Genomic DNA, 19,278 nt, shown 5'->3' with positions numbered 1-19,278 from the left:
ACAATATTAATATCTCCCTTTTTTCATGCAGGATGGAAACTATCTTATCCTTTTCCTGCACTGGAACAGATGTGGGGCTATAGCTTTGTCCTGAGGAGTTGGTCTTTTTGGGAGGCAGACCCTCTGTGAGAAACAGAAACAAAATGCTTGCTGAAAAAGTGTGCCATGTCACACTGATTGTGGCTGAACAAAGCTGTTAGCAGCTTTCAGCATTAAGGAACATCCTCAGAGGAAGATAAATAGATCCATCAGTTGATGCAGAGTTCTACACCATGGAGTATCACACTGGTTATCCATGACTAACCCACTTACTTAGATACATACCCTTGACATTTCTAACTCAAAACCAAACAAAAATGTTTCAATATGCTGATACAAAAGAGAACACTGCATGTGAGAGTAACCTGATACATTGTCACATCAAGTTTTATCAATTCCTGATAATAGCCCAAATTAAAATGTTTATGGCTTCTTTTTAATGGGTCAGTCTCAGTGACTGCTTAAATGGAGGTTTTGTGTTTTTGATGCAGATGTATAGTGGCATGTATACAGGATTTGGGCATTAGATAGATTTGGGCATCAGATAGATTTGGGCATCTCATTCCCTTAGGAGAAAGAGCACTGAGAAAGAACAAATGATATCTTATTTCTGCCTTTTCTGCAAGAATTTCAGGATTCCGTTTCTACTACTGAACCATTATACTTCAATTACCACGATAACAAAATTTAAAGAAAAAAATATTAATATAGTTTTATACGCTTCTTCCTTATATGTAAACATATTCATTGTGAGACAATAAACATACAGACTAAATCCCACTTCTAATTAGCCATTAACTCTTCTTAATAACAACACTTCGAAAATAAGCTGTTCTAAGATTAATTTTAGGCAGACCCTACACATAGCAGGGTGAATTTCAGTGTGTATGCATACATGGCCAGAGTCATGCTTCCTCCTTTTCCCATCAGTGACAGACACAGGGACATTAAGAAGGACAAACATCTATTTCCTGGATGCTCCTCAGTAGCACTGCTTCCCTCCACTAACACCCCCCCCATACCTGCACACATAGTGTAAGAGAAACTGGGAATATTGCTAATGCAAACACCCCAGAAAAGACACAAGGAATTTGTGTTACAACTTCTCTTGTCTGTCCAGTAAATCTGAGCCTCAGTGTGTAAAAGCCAACATTCTGAGGCTGTTACCTTTAGCGGATTTCTTTTGTTGCTGCTTTTGGTTTTTGGTGGTTTCTTGATTAGTTTGGGTTTTTTTTAAAGAGAAAGAATAAAAAATTAACTTCTAGAGCCTGATTGAAAACCCTTGATTGGCTTAAAAGTCAATATGCAAAACATCTAAAAATTCTACAGAATTAATCTGAGATTTCACTGTTGCTCCATTGTCTTTTTCCTTAATATCCAAAAGGTTAGAGATTTACTTGTCTCTTCCCCTAAGAACGCTATGTAGTCTATTTACTCTTTACTAAGTGAAGTTTTAAATTAAATGCTATGTAAGATGAGACTTAGAAGAAACAGCTGGATACTGTTAGCACTTCTGCATTTTGTTCTCATTCTCTGGTCCTAGCTCAGGACAACTAACTACAAATTTAAGTCTATGGGAAACAGAAATACCAATACTAGTATTAATAGCTCAATTAAAATTAAAAAGTATCAACCGTAAGAATGATAAACTCTTCTTCAGTCATAATTAATCTGTCTGTAGACACTGTAAAATTACTTCCTTAGGCTTCAGATTACTACAATCATGATTTGATTACAGCCCTTCAATATTTAATAAGCATGGGAATCTATAATTTGCCTAGAGGAAGAAAGGACCAAAACTGCACCAGGCTGCACTTTATTGAAACCTGCAATGTACAAACAGAAATCAGAAATGCAAACATAGCTGCTGCAGTTAAAACCTACAAGGATTAAAAAAAAAAAAAAAAGAGAGAGAGAGAGAGAAAAGAAAAAAACAGAAAAAGACCGATTCAAAAACACGTGAAATACCCCAACTCTGAAAATGATTCAAAACCTCTTCCACTATTTCACCATTTCTAAAAATGCTAGGTTTTGATATTATTTGGTTAACCTGCATTTATATATATTAATGCATTTACAATAAAAGTAGTAAAAAATATATTCAAGACCCTAATTTAGCCTTCTCAAAAAAAAATATTTAAATTAGCTGCTACCTAGCATTTCACAAAACAGTTGATCCTGCAAATGTTTATCAAGCTTGCTGTGGTGGAGAACACTACAGAGCTGGTTGAACAATATATATTTTTCCCTAAAAAATTACATATTAATGGCTAAAAATTTGAAAACATGAAAACAGAAATCATTTAGCAACTAACGTAACACCAACGTAAAACCACGCTTTCAACATTTCTTGGTGAATCCTATGTATCTTACAAGCTTGCCACAATTGTTTTAACAGGTTCTGCTAAAAAATGTAGGTCCAAAAATCCTAAAGCAATCCAAACAAAACCCCAAACTGAAACTGTAAAACAGATATAAATGACCCAAGTTAATTTATGTCCATTTATCACATTTTTCTCAAGAATTAAAATTAGTGCAATTACAACAGAATATTAAACCATGCCATTCTGTCCATGGGAGCAGAAGGATTAACATCTCCAGTACAACAGGCCCACAAATGTACTCAGTATTCAGAAGCACCACAGCTTCTTTCTTCACTAGTTTCTCCATACATTTTGTATTTACTACTACATCATCAAATGTATAGTTGCAATTAATGGCAGATTAATGACAGATACTGTTGGATTTTTATTATGACGATCAGGAAACCAGAAATAAATGAAATAACAAATATAATTAGGAGAAACTTACAATCAATATTTAAGAGATAAGCAATTAAGTAAACAGAGGATAGCTGTGATTTAACTTGTTACAAAAAGATGAAGTATGACTAAACAATGAAAACATGGTGCTACAATGAGAATTTCATTCCAAGTTATTGTCTTTGCTTTTCTCTCAGCTACTCATCAATGCCTGTCTTTTTAGTAAAAACAAAAAACACACAAGTGTGATTTTATTTATTTATTTCTAAACAACAAAAATTAAGTAATGAAAAAATATAAAGCTTTTGATTTGCAGATATCTGATCTCACTACCAGCTGGTCACAGCATAAGCTAATTTGGCCATGTAGCCAATTGGTTTGAAGATACCTCTTTTTTGAATAAAGAAAGGATAAAAAACACCTCTCTACAATGAGAACTTGTGAACAGTGACATTTTATAGTTAAACATCAATTTAAAAAAAAAATGCAAAGAGAGAATTCCTTACCTTCTGTAGTCTATCCAATAGTGTTCGACTAAGAGGATTTCCTACTGGGCTGAAGCACCCTGTGAAAAGAAAAGGCTGTGAATTTTCTGCTTGTTATCCTTTTCCATCGAATAAACCATTTTATTTTAAAATCATTATGTTAGCAGGGTATGTTTGACAAAATTCTAATGAAAAGCAGCAGCATCTTTCAGTCACAACTATGCATCCTTTAGTCAGGAACAGTTGGAGGGTTTATTTAACTAACAGACCTGACACAAGGTTAACTAATCCAATATTTCCATTCAAATGATTTGGAGAAGTAGCTCAAGCTATGTCCACATGCCACCTCGTGCTCAAAGCTGACACTATTATCTAGGCTGTATTGCTTTTCTCTTCATTGAAATTCCAAGTAATGCATACAAAGTTTTCCAACAGAAATGATCACAAAAACTCACAAAGGAATTACTTCCTTATTTTATCTGAAAGAATAACTATTCCTATTCAGAGGTTCCCTTTGATCATCTGAGTTCCTATCACAACACATCTTGCTGTTTATTTTATTCACTCTCTACACAGCACACTTGAACAAGTACTTGTAAATTCTTTTCTTTTCAGACTATTATGTTAACTACTAAGCTCAGTAAAACCCTTTCATCATCTATGGATTTATCTTTTTGTTATTGGTCTCCTCAGCTGTATACTTAAGAAAACATCTTAAAAAGAAAAGATACAAAAAAATCGGAAAATCGTTGAACATGACAGTGAAAAATGCTACTGCTTCACTGGAGAACAGTTTCTCAAGTACAGAAATGCCAGGCAACACAGAGTTAAGCTCACTAGATTTTCTCTGTGAGACACTAGCTTTGAAGCAAATTTTGTTTTTAAAGAAAAGTAAGTTGTGAAAACTCATTTTCATTTGCCACACCAAAAACCTGCTTTTGTGGAGTCCAGTATCTGAATAAAGAGGACTTTTCAGATTCAGATTCCCATGTACTGGCAGAGCTCCACAAGGAAACTTGCACAACTCCACCTACAGTATATTTTCTAAAGCCTAGTGGTTTTGACTTTCACAGAAGATTTACTCATAAATGTTTAATCATTAAGATATTTAGATATTTCTAACTAGAATAAAAGCTGCAAGCTCAAGTAACTGTAGTTAAACCATGCTCCTGAAAATCTGCATGTGACTAATCTACTTGTGAGAAATCCTAAATACATGCAATAATGGATTATTCGACTTCATATATGAATTAAAAACATTTTGATCTTTATAATCTAGAAAAATCTTGTATCAATTCAGGAATACTTTATTTTGAAAGGCTTACTTTGCTTTTATTACTTTTTGCCACCTCTTTTAAGAAGAAGAGATGAGCACGTGAACCATTTTCTGAATTTAATCCATACTTAAAGACAGTAGTCCTGAAGGCAAACTTTTGTCAAATAAGCTATTTGCTAAAACATTTTTTCAGCACATACCACAAGTCAGTGGGGATATTACTCCTATTAATATTGTTATCTACACACTCACAAAGTCAGAAAACCAGATGCTACAGAGATTATATTACATGTGGATATACTATCACATACACATGTTGTATCAAGTCTTTGAAGAAAAAAACAAACAAACTAAAAACCAACAAAATGTCTGCATGATAAAAAAATTTTTTTTTAGACAGCCAATTTGAGCATGGGAGTGTTGTTCCAACTCACAACATTCAAACCCATGCTAAGATAAAAGACACATAAAATATTTGATAAAAACAATTGTTTGTCTGGAAAAATATTCAAGTTTTAATTAAAAACAACATTAATCTACATTTTTATCTGTAACATCATTGATCTTCATATTTTTCTAAGGAAAACATGCATTACTTCCAAGTGCTCCTGGACTGTATGTTTATGCACGTCAGTATTCCTGTGCAGCCTCTATATTCAGCTGCTTATCAGGCAAAAACTCAATGGTTAGACTGATATTCCCAATTACACCCCAATAAAGGGCAACGCAGACCTGCTATGCTGCAAGTGTAGGACAGCAGATGTGCTACTCAAAGATATAAGGAGCACTGTATGGAATTCTAGAAGCTGGCACTGGTTCAGACTCAGTGTTTTCCATGACTAGAGAAAAAACAAACAGAAAATTCTTACTACTTTGCTTGAGGTATAAATAGACCACAGCACACCTGGGCACAAATATTCTACGATCATGCCTATTGGTTACCCCAAAGTAGACTTTACTGTTATCTGTTACTTGTTTTTAATTATCAAGCATCCCTTTTTGTAGCCCCTACATTCAAAACAGTCATATTAGAAACTGCCAAGCAAACAAAACAAACCCACACCAACAAAAAAACCTGTTCAAATCTTCCTCATTCACAAAACAAGCTCCATTCAGCAGGCAAGGGAATATCCATCCTTTCTTCCCCAAATAAAGCAGTAGAATTTTAAAGCAATGTTCCACAGCTATGGGCTTGATATGGTTCCATGCTTGATGAAGCAAGTAAATGACATCAAGCAGGTGTGACTAACAGCCTCAGCAGTGCTTGCTTTACTTCTCCCTCATCCAGGCTGTACATGCTTCTAAAGTACTATATTGAAACTGAGGTCTGCATTCCAGAAGGACATTTCCACTTGATCTAAAAATTAAGTTTACAGGACACCGTGACCTGCTGGGACTCTCACTTAGTCTGAGCTTATAGAAAGGTCATTAAATCCCTTGTAAGGTCAAGTCCAAAACAGCCCCAACACCCAGGGTAATCTGGATTGTTCTATCTTAAGGTTGCCTCAGAATCACTAATGGAGAAGCATTTTTATTGATGCAGATGTTTTACATGTACTCTCCAACGATCTTTTTTCTTGTCTGCTGTCTTCACATTCAAAATCATATCCCGAGAAGCTAATCTTTCCAATGAAAGTATTAATATTTGACTTACTGCATTTCCTATTTCTCTGCATTGATTCTTCAGTGGTTTCCTTTACATGGAATTTTACATGAGAAGAACATACTACTTATATGAGAACTTACTGCTAATGTCTAGCTGCAAATCAGGCATCTCAAAACAATAGATGTTAATCTTTTACCTCAAATGATCAGAATTTTCACATCGACACAATTTAACAACAGGACAGGTCATCTTTAGGGTTCACGTAACTCTATTGTTAGAATTATATCATGAGCCTGTCAAAGAACTGGTTTGAAAAACAGCATATCTGTCTGCCTCGAGAGGAGTCAAACTCTGGTAGCTTCCTGTACAATTTGAACAGAGAACTGAAAGTGTACCCTCAGGCCCCCTTGGTCACTTCTGGCAATTTATTCTTTGCCAGTATAACTGCAGCCTAAGAGAAAAGAAGGGAGAAGCTAGGCAGTTGTCCTGCCCAAAATGTGTCTGTAATACCAAGTCCCCAGTCTTACTGCATGCTTTCACTGAAAAGCTACCCTCTGCTCAAATTCCAAGCAGTTGAACTGAAATGCACAAAGTAGATGAGTCCACTACCAAATAGACTTGACTTACATAGCAGCAGCAGTGCCCCAGAATAGTACTTGTAATAATTAAGAACACTTCCTTTTAAATAACATCTTTAGTGATTTTGTTTTAAACTAATAGCATAAGAGGCAGAATAGAGAAGAAAGTCTTCCTAGGCAGTCACATATTCCACTATTATCCTACTGGACTGTCTATAACCACCCAGTGTGAAATGTTTATGCAAAAAAATGCTGTTTTAAAAAAGGCCAAAAGAACATTCATTACAGAATAACTCCTGTTTTAATGAACTTTTCAAAAAAAGGCTTTTTCTTACTTTCTGAAATGTTCTTGATAAATTAATTTTGTAATTAATAAAGGTATTTGAATATAATAAATCTCTAAGGCTTCTAGTCACACAGATCTACAACTAATGGAATCATCCAAAAGTTCATCCTGGAAAATCCCTAGAAAATCACAGAGCAAAGATATATCTAAGAAAACTGAAATATGATAATATTCAGACATTTCTGTGACAAAAACCTCTAAAGCATGTAGAGAGAGAAAAAAAATCTTACCTACTCTAGCCACACACTATTCTGTTTTTAACAGAGTTTTACTTCAGGTTTATACTAATTGCTAATGTCTCAAAACCCACAAAAAATCCTGGAAGACATGAAAACAAACAATGCCTCTAGGAAATAGTATTTCTTATTGCAGGCATTCTTACGAATTATATCATGGTCTCATGGTCTCTTGCAACACATGTAGTTAAAATACACCCAACTAAATAACAAACACTGGAAAAAAAAAGTCAAGCTAGACATGAGATGAACATGTGTAGATCAGCTCATTCCTCTTCCTACTCATCTTCTGTGGCTTTGAAACTGTTTCCAGTAATGAGAATATATTTTCAGCACAGTCACCTAGTGTAGTGTGACCGAATAATCTTTTAGTATGCAATATAATCTCTACTTACTTTAGGTTCCAAGGGAAAGTTTTGAAGTTTTTAAAGTAAAAGCTTTCAGCTATTTCTGAAATTTCACTTTTCAAAAAGTGTATAATGTAAGAGAATCAAGATAATTTTGTAATGATCTAAATATATATTAATCTTCCTTCAAAGACTTTATCCTCTTATGCTTATTAGAATGTAAACCAATTATGCTCTAATAAATAAAAGAGAATTCATTATATAAAAAGACTGTTTATATATTGGGTAAGAACCTGTTTTCCTTTATTTAAACACATGATCACAAATACATTTAAAACCCACAACAAACATTTTCAGATGCAGTTCACACAAAATGAAAGGAGTGGATACTTAACACAAGCATACCTTTCCATTTTACCAGCAAAGCAGATGTTTCACTAAAATCCATTGCTTTAGGTGAAAACCCACTTCCAACTCTGTTCTACATAACTTAGTGTAGCACCTATGATTTTGAAGATATTTCAGACTGAACAGCAGAATTGATAGGACCAAAGTGTATTGAAAACTGTTTCAGTGAAGTTTAATCTGTATGATAGTGACAGGACAAGAAAAAATGGTCTCAACTGCATTAAGGGAGACTCAGGGTAGACATCAGGAAGAATTTGTTCATGGAAGGGGTTGTTAAGCATTGGAATGTGCTGTTGAGGGAGGTGATGGAGCCAGCATCCCTGGAAGTGTTCAAGAAATGACTGGATGTGACACTTAGTGCCATGGTCTAGTTGAGAGGGTGACTTGGTAAAGCTTGAACTCAGTGATCTTGTAGGCCTTTTCCAACCTAAACAATGCTGTGATTCTCTGATCTTGCAAACCACTTAAAATGCATGTGCTTAAAATGGGCAGTTCCCACATGCTATATATACAAAGGTGCTGGCAAATACAAAGGTGCTGCATATACACAAAGGTGATGGCAACACTTCTGCATTCAAAGGTTTTCTATGAACACCCATAAGATTCTTTCAGTGTATTCTGCACTGACAGAAGTCACCTCAGTGTCAGATCTTGCCATTACTAGCACTCTCCTTGTCTCTTCTCCACCTTTTTCTTCTATCAAAGCATCTGAAAACATTGAACTCTCTCCTCAATGTCATTCTCATTTTCTAAGTGAGGTTCCAATTTATTAATCTAAATCTATCCTCTTAGAACCAAAACCCAAAATCTAAAGGACAAATAGAATCCCTCTCTGTTTACTGTCTCACTTTTTCTAAATTATATAGAGAAATACCTGTTTATTTATTTTGTTCATTGGATATGAGAGCTGTTTACATGCTATATACACTTGAGTAAAATGAGAAACAAAAAAAGCTCTGGCAGCTCTACTGCTGCCAGACATCACTCCTCCAGTTACTGGAGATTGATCTAGATGGCAAGCATAAAAAAACCCCAACCATCCCACCTTATACTCTCCAAGTTCAGCTGAAACAGCTGTGCTGATAGGTGGAAAAGCATAACTTATTTTTGTTTCCCTTCCCCATCATTATCGATACAATGAAAACTTGTAAACTAACAAAATAATCTTGGGAAATTATGTCAATAGATCAGGCTTAGTTTGCCATTCAAAATACTACACTATATAGAGAAGTCTGTACAGAAGGATAAGCTTTCAATGAAAAAGTAAGTAATGTTTACCTTTTCAACCAGTTGTTTACTAAACACTGATATGAAAAGGAGTTATCTAGGGAAAAACCTCTAGGGAGTTACACAATTCAGGACCATGCAGTTTCATACATCGTGCTGCAGCTTCTTAAACACAGCATGTGATTTCCCAGTGGATGTCTCAGCTGCAGCTACTAGGAGAACCCTGGGTTCACAAACCATGAACAAGTCAGATTTCCTGAAGTGAGAGACACAACTGCTCTAGTGTGCTTTGGCACAGTAACTTCCTTATCTATGGATTCATGCAGTTATCTCTGGCTAATGCATCTGGTTGTCTGATTCCACAGCTCAAGTGACCAGGTAGTTTGTCCTTGCAGCAGAGTTAAGTAAACACTGGAGCAGTGGAACAGAGCAAGGCTTAAATTCACACCTGTAGATCCACAGAGAGATACCTTTGCTGTAACATCAATTCCAATCCTCATATAAGAGACCTCAGAATCAGACAGCACTAACATGAAAACACTGTGCTTCTGGCAGTGCCAGATCCCACAACGTAATTATATCTCCCATCAGCCAAAAGAATGTATAGAGATATTCATTCAAGGTTAGCCATCATTTTCATTCCTGGTTCAAGGTATACAAGAGCACATACATGTGTTTGAGAATAATCCTCCTCGAGGAGGACTATAGAGAGAAAATGCCTGTCACTGGCTTTGGGTTTCATCTGAAAACATTTATTCTGTGCTTAGGCACAATGAAGAGGCAGAATTTGGCCCCTATTTACAAAAAGCATAATGAAGTAAAACCTATTGCATCACAAAAACAATTAAAAATCCAACTTTTTAATTAGAGATTAAAATCAAATACATTTAGCAGCCTACACACCCAGCTAATTATTTCTGAGTAATCTTATCAAACCATCATCTTACATTTTTCTTGCAAATGTTAAGTTTCTACAGTACCATATATAAACAATGCAAGTAGTAGCACGTGTCCCAAGCATTCTTTTGAAGTAAAGAACGTTTATTGAATTCATGCTAATCAGGAACGTGCTAATTTACGACAACTTCTAACATTACATCACAATGGCAGTAGATATCACTGAAAATGAGCACAGGTTATAGTATCCAGTTGTTTCTTTCTACAACTTGGAGAACAGAAGGTGATTCTACAGCAAACATCAATAAGCCTGCACAGATACCATCAGCTTTCCGAAATCAGATTGGCAGCATTATTTACAAGTTTTAGACAGCAGATAAAGATGTAAGGAAAATGCAGACTATGACGCATTCTTTTTATTAGTAAGAGTTATTTTTCTTCTCATGCTGCAGATATCCTGAGAAAGTCATCATTAGTTTTGCTAGGCTCACCTGGACTATCACCTCACAAACAAACTAAAACATAACAGAAAAGAAACTTATTTTGTATTTTATTACATGTAGTTTATGGTGTTTCTTATGAAAAAATACTTCACAAAATATAAAAATTGCAGTCCCTTGGAGCTGTAGATGCCCAGTACTGAAGTAGCAACCTTCACTTTTGGCTTTAATAATATTTTTGCCTCTACTTTAACTTTCTCTGAATCAGAGGAAATGGAGCTCTTAAGCAGGATTTATTATTATCTACTTTCTAAAAATATGTAGAACAGTTAGATTTTATTTATTATTTATTTATTAAAACAAGTAATTCCTGTGTAATACAGTTAAATAGAATTTAAATATCTGCAGCTCTCAAAGTCAAGTATCTTATGACCACATAACTCTACTCGTGTTTTTTAAAAAAACATACTTAACTACAGATAAAAGACAAAGAATGAAAATTATGCAAGGAAGGAAAACAAAGTAATTTTTTTCTCATGGTTCTTCCCACAACAGGAATTCAGCAATGGCTAGTTACTCAGAGTTACTTAAATCAAATTAGCTTGCCATTCTACAAGTGGAAAGTTGTAAGAAAATATGCTTAGAATACCACAAGTGTCTGTCATTTCTGTATTGCCCAGTAAGACTCACAATGTCAAATCACATCTTAATTGGAAAAAAAATCTAAAAAATATTTCAGATCTTGTAACTGCTTATGTAGCATTTTCCTAACATTTATATTCAAGGTAAAATAGTATCATGTGCAATATGCTGGAAAAAATAAGTCAGCTTGATATTTCAGGTCTTTACCATGACCAGAATAGCCACTACTTTCTCTATGACATTACCACTTTCAGCCATTACTGACTACTAATTTTGACAAAGTATTACCAGAAAATTCCATGAAATAGCCAAACAAGTCATACATTATCAAATCTGAAAAATGCAGGACCATTGGCAGACACTATATCAGGAAACCATTATGTAAGATTCTTAATTTGGCCTCAAATCAAAAGAGTAAGGAAAAAAGTTCAAAGCAAAAATACTTCTATATTGAGAAATAGAAGATCATGTCTTTAAAATACACTCCTAAGTTTACTTTCCATTTTGTAGTTCATAAATTAGACTGGTCAGATAGTTCATGGAAATATATGCATGTGGTGAAACCAAACTACTCCATGAGAGTTTTCCCACGTGTACACTTTTTGAGTTTTCAGAAAATTGATGAATAAACTACTTTTAGAAAGTTTTTCTACATATCAGTGAAAAGAACATGTATGAATAAGTAAGTGCTTTCTAATTAGCATCCAACTGTATAGGAAAAATAAAATAATGGCCTGCATCCACTTTGGTAACAAAAATCTGAATAAACTTCCTTGTAAACAACATGTGAAAAAGCACATGAGACTACTATTGGTATCATCTGTTACAGAGGAAAATATACTGAAATGTTATGTCCAACATTAAAGTAACGCATTGGAGATCCAGCTGGGCACAGATTATTATACTGATTTTTCAGTTTCCTTTACCTACAAGGTCTGCAAAGCTTTTCAGAATGCAAGAGTAACTTGTTACTGCTTTTACAGCAGTAGCTTTTTAGAATGTTTGGGTCTTAGATGGGGGATATGCAAAAAAACAACAAGCATGGAAAATATTTGCATTGAACATAATTAGGCAGCAATACTCTTTAATTTACAACAGCAGTACCTGATCTGAGGAGAGGTAAAAGAAGGCAAATCAAGACAGGCAGGTTAATAAAGAGTAGCTGTGCCCAGCTTTAGGCTAAGACCACATTTCTAAAACTCTGGATTATCCTGGAGGGAACAGAATTATCTAAAAGGTTCAATCAGGAACACAAAACACTACAACTGGGATTAGAAGACAGTAAGATTTTTCACTATCTCGGTGGCAAGTGAGAAAGTAGAAGTAACAGTCCTATCCAGTGAGTTAGTATCTTGTTACTATAGGAATTTTGCAAGCAAGACTATTTGCACAGCAAATCTAAAGATGCAAACACAAATAATAATAAAAATTAAATTCTGAATGAAGAAATACTGTTTGACTAAATATTTTTTACTGTTTCATAAATACGGTCTAAGTGCTTAATACAATACCATATTAGTTTTTTTCATATCATCACATAGGTAGCGCCAAACTGTTAAAAACTACAATACTTTAACATGTAAGCCTAATTATATGACCCATCCTCTCTAGCTGATTACCAGCTGCAGCTAAAATCCCTACTGATTATGCTCATATAGCATCTCCAATAAGCCAAAACCCAGACAAAAGCAGCAAGTGCTAAATTTTCATAATCATCAGTAAGAGGAAGGTGATTAAGGGCTGAATATTCAAGGACAGGAAATTCTTCTCCATAACCTTTTCTAAAAGGAACCACCCATTTCTATGCATTACGAATGATATTGAGTTTCTTTAAAACTGACTTCATCGCCAGCTGCTACAAACATTTGCTTCTTCAAAAGGACCAAACAACTGAAAACCACAGAAAATTGTCTAGTAACACTCTTAAGTTTGGAAATCTCAAAGTAAATGTTTTAATAGCCTTATTCAGTAAACCTTCCTAGATGGTTTTTGCTCACATTTATGTGCCAATTATTAACTCAAGAACTGGTGATACAGACAACCCTGGACACACCTTTTTCTCTTTGAGTGATTACTGGAACTTACTCTGAAAATTGTTCTGGTAAGAAAAGCTGATTTGCAGGAAGAGTCTTAATTGAAACCACAGTTTCAACTGCTGCAGATCCTTTACATGTGTGAGTAGTAAACAAATATGGAAGTTTATGTTCTGTACCAGAAGGAAAGCAAATTTCTAATGAAGTACTGTTATCAAGGTACACATGATATGGTATGTTACAGATGTGCATTAGGTGGGCATTACACTAACAGTAGAACAACTATGTTTCTTCTCCCCTTGTTGCTGTTTTTTATGCAGAAGCTGCCAAATCAAAAGCAAATATAATCTGGCAGAACACACATTATATTAGATTGAACTGCTGGACACAAAAGGTGAAAAGTTGCCATTTAATCAATATATATATTCAGAACTTGTGTTTTAAATTATTTCAAAAATGAAAAATTCCAAGAACATGCTTGGAGTCCTTACAGGAAAGAAACACCTGCTTGGTTTTAGCTAAGGCCTGGCTCACAATAGACATTCTTCAACTAGCAGCAGGCATAACTCTGTTACAACATTCTCCTGAACAAGCAGAAGAGGTGATGTACCTCATGGATACCTTTTCTGTATTGAGACAGTCATGTCCCACCCTCCCCCCGACTTTAAGCATAAGCTCATCTCTTTTTACTATAGAGGTGAACTCTGCTTAAATGTGATTATCCATTAATGAAAACTCAAAGATGCAAGGAGTAGGAAAAGGTCTTCACGTGAAAATACAATGCCTCACAAAGGGAATCTTTATTACGCTCTGTAGGTGCATAGTGACAACCAGAAGTTTGGCAAATGAATTCTCACAACACTTCAAATTGCTACTAGGCAATTTGTCACACCAAAAGATACTCAACACGTATTTTGAAAGAAGCTCTAATTTTCTGTATGTTTTAATTTGGCATATTGGCTGTAGCAGTCTGCTTCCTTTGACCAGTCAGGATCTGAATGGATTCCAGAAAGCCCTGTATCAACATATGCCACTGCAACTCCCTTCAGCTAATCTGTAGAACACTCCAATCAATGAGGCACCAGAAGCCAGCATAGATAGACAGCTGGAGTAGAGATCGACAGGACAGGAAAAGGGGATGTAGTATCTAGAATCATATGGAGATGCAGTATGCTGGAGTCAATCTTTAGATAAGATTCAGAGTGTCAAGTACTATCTGTTACATGGTCAAGAGCCTTCTGCAAAGGGACTGTCCAGCAAGCCAGAACAAAGCCCAGGGTCAAGTGAGCAAGGGAGAGTTTTTTTTTAATTTGCCTTTTTGCCACTTGAATCTTTTTTCTTTCCCTGATGAAGTAAAAACTGAAGAAACGGAGCCCTAATTATGGGAGGAAAACATGAGAAAGGAACCTCTGCAATCCTTCACTGCATGCCATAAGGTTGCAGAAATCACCCAAATAAAGGTTTTCAGAAGCAGAGTTTTAAGAGAATTCTAGTGCTTCATTGAGGCCAACAAGCAATGAATCATTGTTCCTTACAACTTCCAGCAAGCAAGAAAGCAAGCTAATGATGAGCATGCAGGCTCCAGTGAAGCTCTCATTTCATCTGGATCAAGGCAGCACATTGAGGCCAGTACTGTATGTAACAGCAAACTACTATGTGACAACAGCAATATCTGAATTACACACCTATGGAAGCCCTCACTTCTCTGTACCTGCTTTCTTAATGCTTTCCCAAGCCACAATCCTCTATCATTAGTTTCTATAGGTCCAACATGATCCGTATCAAACTACAATGACCAAACTGCATCAGTACCCCAACCTACTGCAAAGCATACTACAGACCACATACACCCAAAGTTAACTTAAAAGGTGTTATATGAATAGAATTAATCACGTCATGGAGGTTTGCTCTCACTGAAATTGGTGGTTCAACAACAAGAATAACAAGGTGCATTTGAATCCATGGAAGTTTAATTGTTTCACACATAAAAATCTATCAACAAAATTAGCAAAGGCTTTTTAAAGCAGTTAAAAAAGTATGCATGCGTACCAAAATGGAATGGACAATGTATGTTTAAAACATAAGATTTTTTTTTCTTTTAATGCACTTAGAATTTACTAATTTGTCAAAAGCAGTGATGAAGTCAAAGTACTTTGGTTTCCTCTTGGTAGATGGAGATGCCTCCCTCCTGTGCATCACAGCTGCTACCAGGGTTTTTGCATAGTCCTCCCAGCTCCTCTGGAAATTACAGGAACAAAAGAAATGGAGGAATACAGGCAAGGATCAATTTCCTCATTTTATTCACAGTACATTTCTGCTGTACTTTACTGCACAGTCCTTGGGAGAAGGACTGTTTCTCCCTCTGTGACCAGCTGAAATTTCATTCAAGCATGTTGTTGTTTTGTGGCTCAATAGCCCAAAATTACAGACAAGCTCAGAATGAAAACAGTTAACAGGACCTCTCTACTTAGGAATTAATTAATCAGTTGTTTTAGGATCCACATAACTGAGAAAAGTAAGGGCACACTTAGGCCAAATATATTTTGGCAGCGACTCACCAGAGTGCAACGTCACACCCTGATTTTGCAATCTATACCCATTGCTGCCAAGGAGAGAGTAATGCTTCATTTAATCCACACCCTTGTATAATTTGGCTGAGAGAACTTCCTTTAGCCTGAAGGTTCAGCAGTAATTACCCTAACATACACCAATTTCGAGTAAATATAAATGGTGTTCTTTAGATAAAGTTTTTGGAATCTTCAAAGATTGCTGTTATTGTGCTCTGTATTTAATGTAATTTTTACAGAAATATTTTAATTAACTTACCTAGAAGAAACATGAGAAAGAACATATAAAAAAGGAACATGTGTATCTTTGATCTCAGTATAAACAATTCTAGCAAGTTTAACTAGAAAATACAAACTCTTCTGACATTTATAACATCTTATCAATCAGATAGAAAAAACTGGATAAGCAACCTTTTACAATACGAGAACTAGACTGTCATTAATGTTAATGGTTATGTCTCTGTGTCTTTACTATTCTATTAGAACATTTTTGTGGTTAGATGAATCTATTTATACAACTTATGTTTTCGAATTAAAAATAATTTTTACTATTCATTTTATAAATGTAAACACCCAGCTCCTCTACCTTAAAACAAGGTCCTGTATTTGTGCCTTGAGCCAGAACTCTGACATTGTCCAATGATGTGGGCAGCACAGCATGTCACAGAGCTCTAAGAAAGTTCTTTCCCTTGCAGAATGGCCTGAGCTGCCTGTAAGCCATGATGAAGGCACAGGTGTGGCCTGATACTCTTGATTTTTATTTACTGCCAAAGTCACCTGCAAGCTGGAACATCATGAGCCTTTGTAATCTATTTGCACTGAAGAAACTGAGTCACAGCTACTTCAAAATGTAAATGGTATAGCCAAATAGGTTATAAAAGAAGGAGATATAAAAAATAACAAAAACATCTTGTGATAAGATATTCCTGTTGTTTTAAAAGAAAACTAACTTTGAGAAAGATATCTGTAAGCTGTTTTTCCAATTCTTCCATAGCATTATAAGCGAACCGAAAAAAATAATTTTTTTTTTATTTTCTCCCTTCTCTTACACATTTCCCTTAAGTCAAAGTGAGAGATATGAATATCTTAAAATGAATGATCATTTTCCCCAGGGGAGTTCCCATTCAAATTAAGACATATATAAAAAAGCACTTTAGACTTAAAGCTCTTCTGCTCATGGTAAAAATACTTTAAGCAAATATCAGTGTATTTACATCAGTTGACACTTGCTGAGAGCTGATCTGTGGTGTTGAGTTGCTGATTCCTCTCTATTGAGTTCTCCTACTACCTTTTAAAAAATAAAGAGAAAATCTGCTAACTGGATCTAAATCTTAATTCATTATAATAAATTCTCAGTGACTAAGCAGTAATCTTTAGTTAAAACAAAGGCTTCTAATGACTGCAAAGGTATGTTTATCTTTGGTTAATAGGAGGTAAAAATCCCACAACAGAAAAATATATTCAAAAACCAAGGGACTAAAATAAGTCGTTTACTCACTTAGGAAGTGCTAGTATTCTGCACTACTGTTATCACTATTGCTATCTATTATTGCAGACCAAGTGGTGGTGGGGATGTTTAAGTAATTCAGTTTCCAAAAGAAAGAAAACATACATAGTTGATCCAGCCACAGAGTTAAAATCAGTTACATCCTACAAATTACAGAGAACATGAGAATTCTTCAAAGTAGCAATAAGATATTTCTTGCAATACCAGAAAGCAACTCACATTTCTACATTTAGGAATGTATAAGAAAATACTAGGCAAAATTCTTAATTTTTTAGCATCAGCATCCCACTATAATAAAATGAAAAGGGTCACATTTAAAAAAAATCATCCCCATAAAAATGTAAGAACAGTTCTCTTGAGAATTTTTCAAAGTATCAATTTCTTAAAAGTATGTCAGGCAGAATTAGGTCTTCAGATATGTGACAGAGCAGGAAGACAGCAAACTGTGTAAGAACATAGAAAAATAACTGTAAAGTGAGAGACAAGTACTAGGCACTTATTTCTTCCATCTTGATGCACATTCCCCTTTTTCAAACACATGACATAATCTACTAGCAGCAGACTGCAGCTTGCAGGAAGCAAACCACTCCACAAGCATTTATTCTCATGTATCACTTCCTATGTTGGCAGCACCTCTACAGCACATACTGAAAGTGTTCTGCATTTCTGTCCAGCTTCAGACTTTATGGGTAGCAGACTGCTAATGGAAACATATTTTACCCATTGGACTGCCTGATCACATCAAGGCCATTAGGAATATCCCTTAGTGCAGGGGGAACTTGCATTTCTCCCTCTGTAGAAGGAGGAGGGAGCAGTAGTAGTATAGTAAGAATAAACAGAAAAGATAAACAAGATCAGTCAAACAATGAAAAGACTACTAAACTATGTTTTACAGTCCTCATAACATCACTTGATTATTTTCTCAATCAATACCACAAGAAAAAAAAGGCCAGCAGACTCACCAATGCTAATGAAATTGAGAAACTCTGTGAAATTATTATATATTACCTATTTCCCTTTTGTAAGTTTTTTCATAAATAAAGTAAAATTAGTTTCCTATCATTACCTATAGCAGATTGTACTACACTCAAACCACTTTCAATTAACAGTATGGGTTCCGAACTACTTTTAGGTGTATCTTTGGTTCTCTTCACCATAACATGCTTCTGCCCGAATTTTAAGATGTGGGGATAAAAAGAAAACTGTCAATGGAACTTAGACATTATGGCAAATTGCTACACCATTTCCATAGCTCTGATCTGTGCAGCCCTGCAGGCTTAATTGCTTTCACCATTACAGTAAATCTAAATGAAGCTGCTGGGTGAGCTAATGAGGCAGCATACATTACAATTCAACAGGGAACAGATACACCCAATATTCTTTCAAAACAAAATTGAATTATTTCCTTATGTTTATTGCAAGAAGTCTTTTACACATACTCAAGATATTTTTCTTAAGAAGTGGATATAAAGATATTTCACTTCTATGTTAAAATATGATTTGTTAAAATACAGTATTAACACTGATATGCTAGGATTAAAAAAAAAAGTATGTATCCAGTGATTTATGTGTCATTCAATTTGCCTGCATGGATTGGATCCCAGTAACAGATTTCTCCAATGGGCACTGCCACTGCCACTTCCTCTAAACAAAAATATTCCCCCACCCAAGATCAAAATTAGATATTTTCAGCACAGTAGTGCAGGGAAGATGGCAATGCCACCACCTGTGCCACATGGCTTCTTTTAGTCATCTTATGCCTTTCAATCACTTCTTTCAAGAGATATTACAAATACTGTATTTCATCTTATACTTGGACTATATAGTACACTTACATGCACTCCTCAATTAATACAAACTCTGTTGTTTTTAGTATCTCTTT

The 19,278-nt window shown here is 35.2% G+C and overlaps 1 protein-coding gene across 7 annotated transcripts in view; it reads right to left on the bottom strand.

Annotated features, from left to right (window-relative positions):
- AHI1 (Abelson helper integration site 1) overlaps positions 1 to 19,278 on the bottom strand; it is an 83,868-nt gene that overhangs the window by 21,250 nt on the left and 43,340 nt on the right. For all 7 annotated transcript variants that reach the window (XM_021540648.2, XM_021540652.2, XM_077782201.1 and 4 more), the window contains one exon: positions 3,308 to 3,366. In XM_021540648.2, the coding sequence (XP_021396323.2) occupies positions 3,308 to 3,366 (59 nt within the window). The remainder of the gene's footprint in view (positions 1 to 3,307; positions 3,367 to 19,278) is intronic.

The sequence above is a fragment of the Lonchura striata genome, chromosome 3 (genome assembly GCF_046129695.1).
Source record: "Lonchura striata isolate bLonStr1 chromosome 3, bLonStr1.mat, whole genome shotgun sequence".
NCBI lineage: Eukaryota > Metazoa > Chordata > Aves > Passeriformes > Estrildidae > Lonchura > Lonchura striata.
The sequence above is the reverse complement of the archived record's forward strand: the minus strand, read 5'-3'. Positions and strand labels throughout refer to the sequence as shown.